This window comes from Mandrillus leucophaeus, unplaced genomic scaffold (assembly GCF_000951045.1).
Source record: "Mandrillus leucophaeus isolate KB7577 unplaced genomic scaffold, Mleu.le_1.0 Scaffold134, whole genome shotgun sequence".
Classification (NCBI taxonomy): Eukaryota; Metazoa; Chordata; class Mammalia; order Primates; family Cercopithecidae; genus Mandrillus; species Mandrillus leucophaeus.
Window position 1 is genome coordinate 4303954 of NW_012101299.1, and position 2759 is coordinate 4306712.

Sequence of the window (2759 nt, forward strand, 5' to 3'; positions counted from 1 at the left end):
CACTTTGGGAGGCGAAGGTAGGCGGATCATGAGGTCAGGAGTTCGAGACCAACCTGGCCAATGTGGTGAAACCCCATGTCTACTAAAAATACAAAAATTAGCTAGGCATGATGGCGGGCGCCTCTAATCCCAGCTACCTGGGAGGCTGAGGCAGGAGAATTGCTTGAACCCGGGAGGCAGAGGTTGCTGTGAGACGAGATGGCGCCACTGCACTGCAGTATGGGCAACAAGAGCAAGACTCAGTCTCAAGAAACAACAACAACAAAGCAAATGTGGTTTCAGGAAAATGTGACTGCAGTGGTAACTTTTTACTGATTGGAGTTGGCACATTTTGTGTGCTTTGTATTAAAACTCATGTAATACCATGCTTGTTACAGTGACATCTTGTACACATGCTGTTTTTCAGGAGTTGTATCCCGCATTTTGTATTCACAACGGAGGCTCTGACCTTGAGCGACTCCCCACAGCCAGCACCTGCATGAACCTGCTGAAGCTCCCTGAGTTCTATGACGAGACACTTTTGCGAAGTAAACTTCTCTATGCTATTGAATGTGCTGCTGGCTTTGAGCTGAGCTGAAGCTGATGCTAGGATCCGACCCCTGCAGAGAACCAGTGCTTCCTTCGTCAGCAGCGCCTCCCCAGACCCACGAGGATACTCAAACTGCACGCCTGAGGCTCTCCCAAGCTCCTTCTTTCATTCTGCCATTCCTCCCTCTTTTCCTTTTTTAAATGATTTTTATTACGGTGTGGTCACTTATTTAGAGGGACATTGCTTTTCAAATAACTTAAAATAACACGTTATGTGCCATGTGGCTACTTTAGTAACATTGCCAAGAAGAGCACAGATTCTAGACTAGTGGCATCTCAGCGAAATTAACCAAAGATGAAGCTTTGGCTTTGCTGATGAGATCAGAGCCCTCCTGAGCAGGCAGGGCTGCTCCAGGGTTCAGACAAGGCTGCGCGGGCGGCAGAGATACAGGGTCTGAGGCTGAGACGCCACGGGGCCGCTGCTGCTCATGTTGGATTGTTTACAAGCCTCATTATTAAAACTGAAGGCATTTTTTTCTGCTGCCTTTCCCAGAGTGGTTAGGTTTGGAAAAGAGATGACGATGGTAATATTTTATTTATGCTTTTTAAGCCATTTCCCCAAATGGGACTAGCATGCTTGTTTTCAGTATACCATGGCCTGCCTCATGATGGTTTGGAGATACTGTCTGTGGATGTGAGGTGGGGACTTCATTCATTGTCCTATTTCTATCTCCACTTTGTGCCTGGAGAGCTTTCAGGGGAGGTGGAAGAGGAGGGTCTGCCCAGCTCCTGCAACATCTGTCACCCACTATACCCAGTTACTTGGGGGGAGGACAGACACTGGGGTGTCGTTAAAGTCGTTTGAACCAAAGTGGCAGCTGCATCTTTGTCCCGATGCTAGCCGTGCCGGTCTCTCCATCATCCGCTCACCCTCCTTGCCCCTGGGCTGCGCCCACTTGTCTTCCTGGATATTTGGGGGTGACTGGCCGTGCTCAGCACCCTCTGCTTCCTGGTGCTGCTCTGACTCGAAGACGGGACAGTCCCTGGTGCAGATCCAGGGAAGGGGAGTGTCAGTAGTTCTTGCAGTAGGCACTTTATCAGGACCTGACTTGTTGCTGGGTGGTTTTAGTCTCGACAAACAGAAACGTTTCAAAGCGTCAGCTGTGGGAGCAGAGTGACCCTTTGCTGATGCTGGGGGAGGGGATTTAAATCCTCATTCATCTCTTCTGTCTAGTGTTTTACTGTCACTGGAGGCTCTGTGGGCTGTCATAGTTAATTGACCGTAATTAGCAATATACTTTTAAATGTGGGAAAGCTGAATGACACTTTTAAGACAATGAACATGATCAAAACAAAATGTGTAATTTCTTAATTTGAATAATAAATTAAGCATTTAAATGCTATTCGTAGTCTTGATATACAGAAATAAAATAATTAGGGTTGGTCTTTTTTATTTTAGGTTGTTTTATGTTGAATGTTCTATATCTTATTAGTTAATTTGTATATTTTATTATCAGTATTTTGGAAATAGCATATCTGAGACTGAAGAGAAATTGACAATTCACTTATTTGTGGTTTTTTTCCTCAGCTATTCTGAGCTTATTTATTTATTTGTATGTTCTAATGGCTAAACATTTACATTAAATGTTTTTTTTTCCCAAGACTGTGTTGGAGTCCTACCCCAGATCGTTGTGATTAGTGCCACTCTGCTTTTGTAAAGCCACAGCTTCCGAATGGTACTAGTTTTATCACAGGTGCTTGCACGTCTCCAGCTAATGGAGTATGGTGAGATGGCCGACAGTCCCTGAGAATCAGGGGTCCTCGGGGGCAGTGCCTGCCATCGGGGCTGGGCTGAGCGTGGCCCCCAGGCCGGCCGCCGGTGTGCTCCTATCCAACCAGCCACGGGGGTTGCCTTCCCGAGTCTCCCATTGGGTCTGGCATTAGTTCTTGAAAAATTTCTGGAGGAAGTTTCTTTGTTTTTTGTTTTGTTTGCGCTCTTCTAGGTTCTGTTCTACTTTCTGCTTTCTGGTAATTTTGTACACAAACCTAAATGTTGCCTTGGGGATATTGAGATACTTCTCATGAGGTGGTATCTGCAGAGAGATCTTTGTTTTGGTATCCTGAGCTCGTTAAGGCAGCTTTATCGATGGCAGTGGTTTGCACGATGGTGTGTGCTTCTGCGGAGTGTGCGAACCCAGGTACTGTCCCACCCCATCGTGAGCCTGCAGTCT

General features: G+C 46.4%; 1 protein-coding gene across 1 annotated transcript in view; it reads left to right on the forward strand.

Moving 5' to 3' along the window:
• UBE3C (ubiquitin protein ligase E3C) overlaps positions 1-2189 on the forward strand; it is a 133508-nt gene extending 131319 nt beyond the window's left edge. Inside the window, exon 22 of the mRNA XM_011973087.1 lies at positions 407-2189. Coding sequence (XP_011828477.1) covers positions 407-577 — 171 coding nt within the window. The 3' untranslated portion in view covers positions 578-2189. The remainder of the gene's footprint in view (positions 1-406) is intronic.
• The last annotated feature ends 570 nt before the right edge of the window (positions 2190-2759 follow it).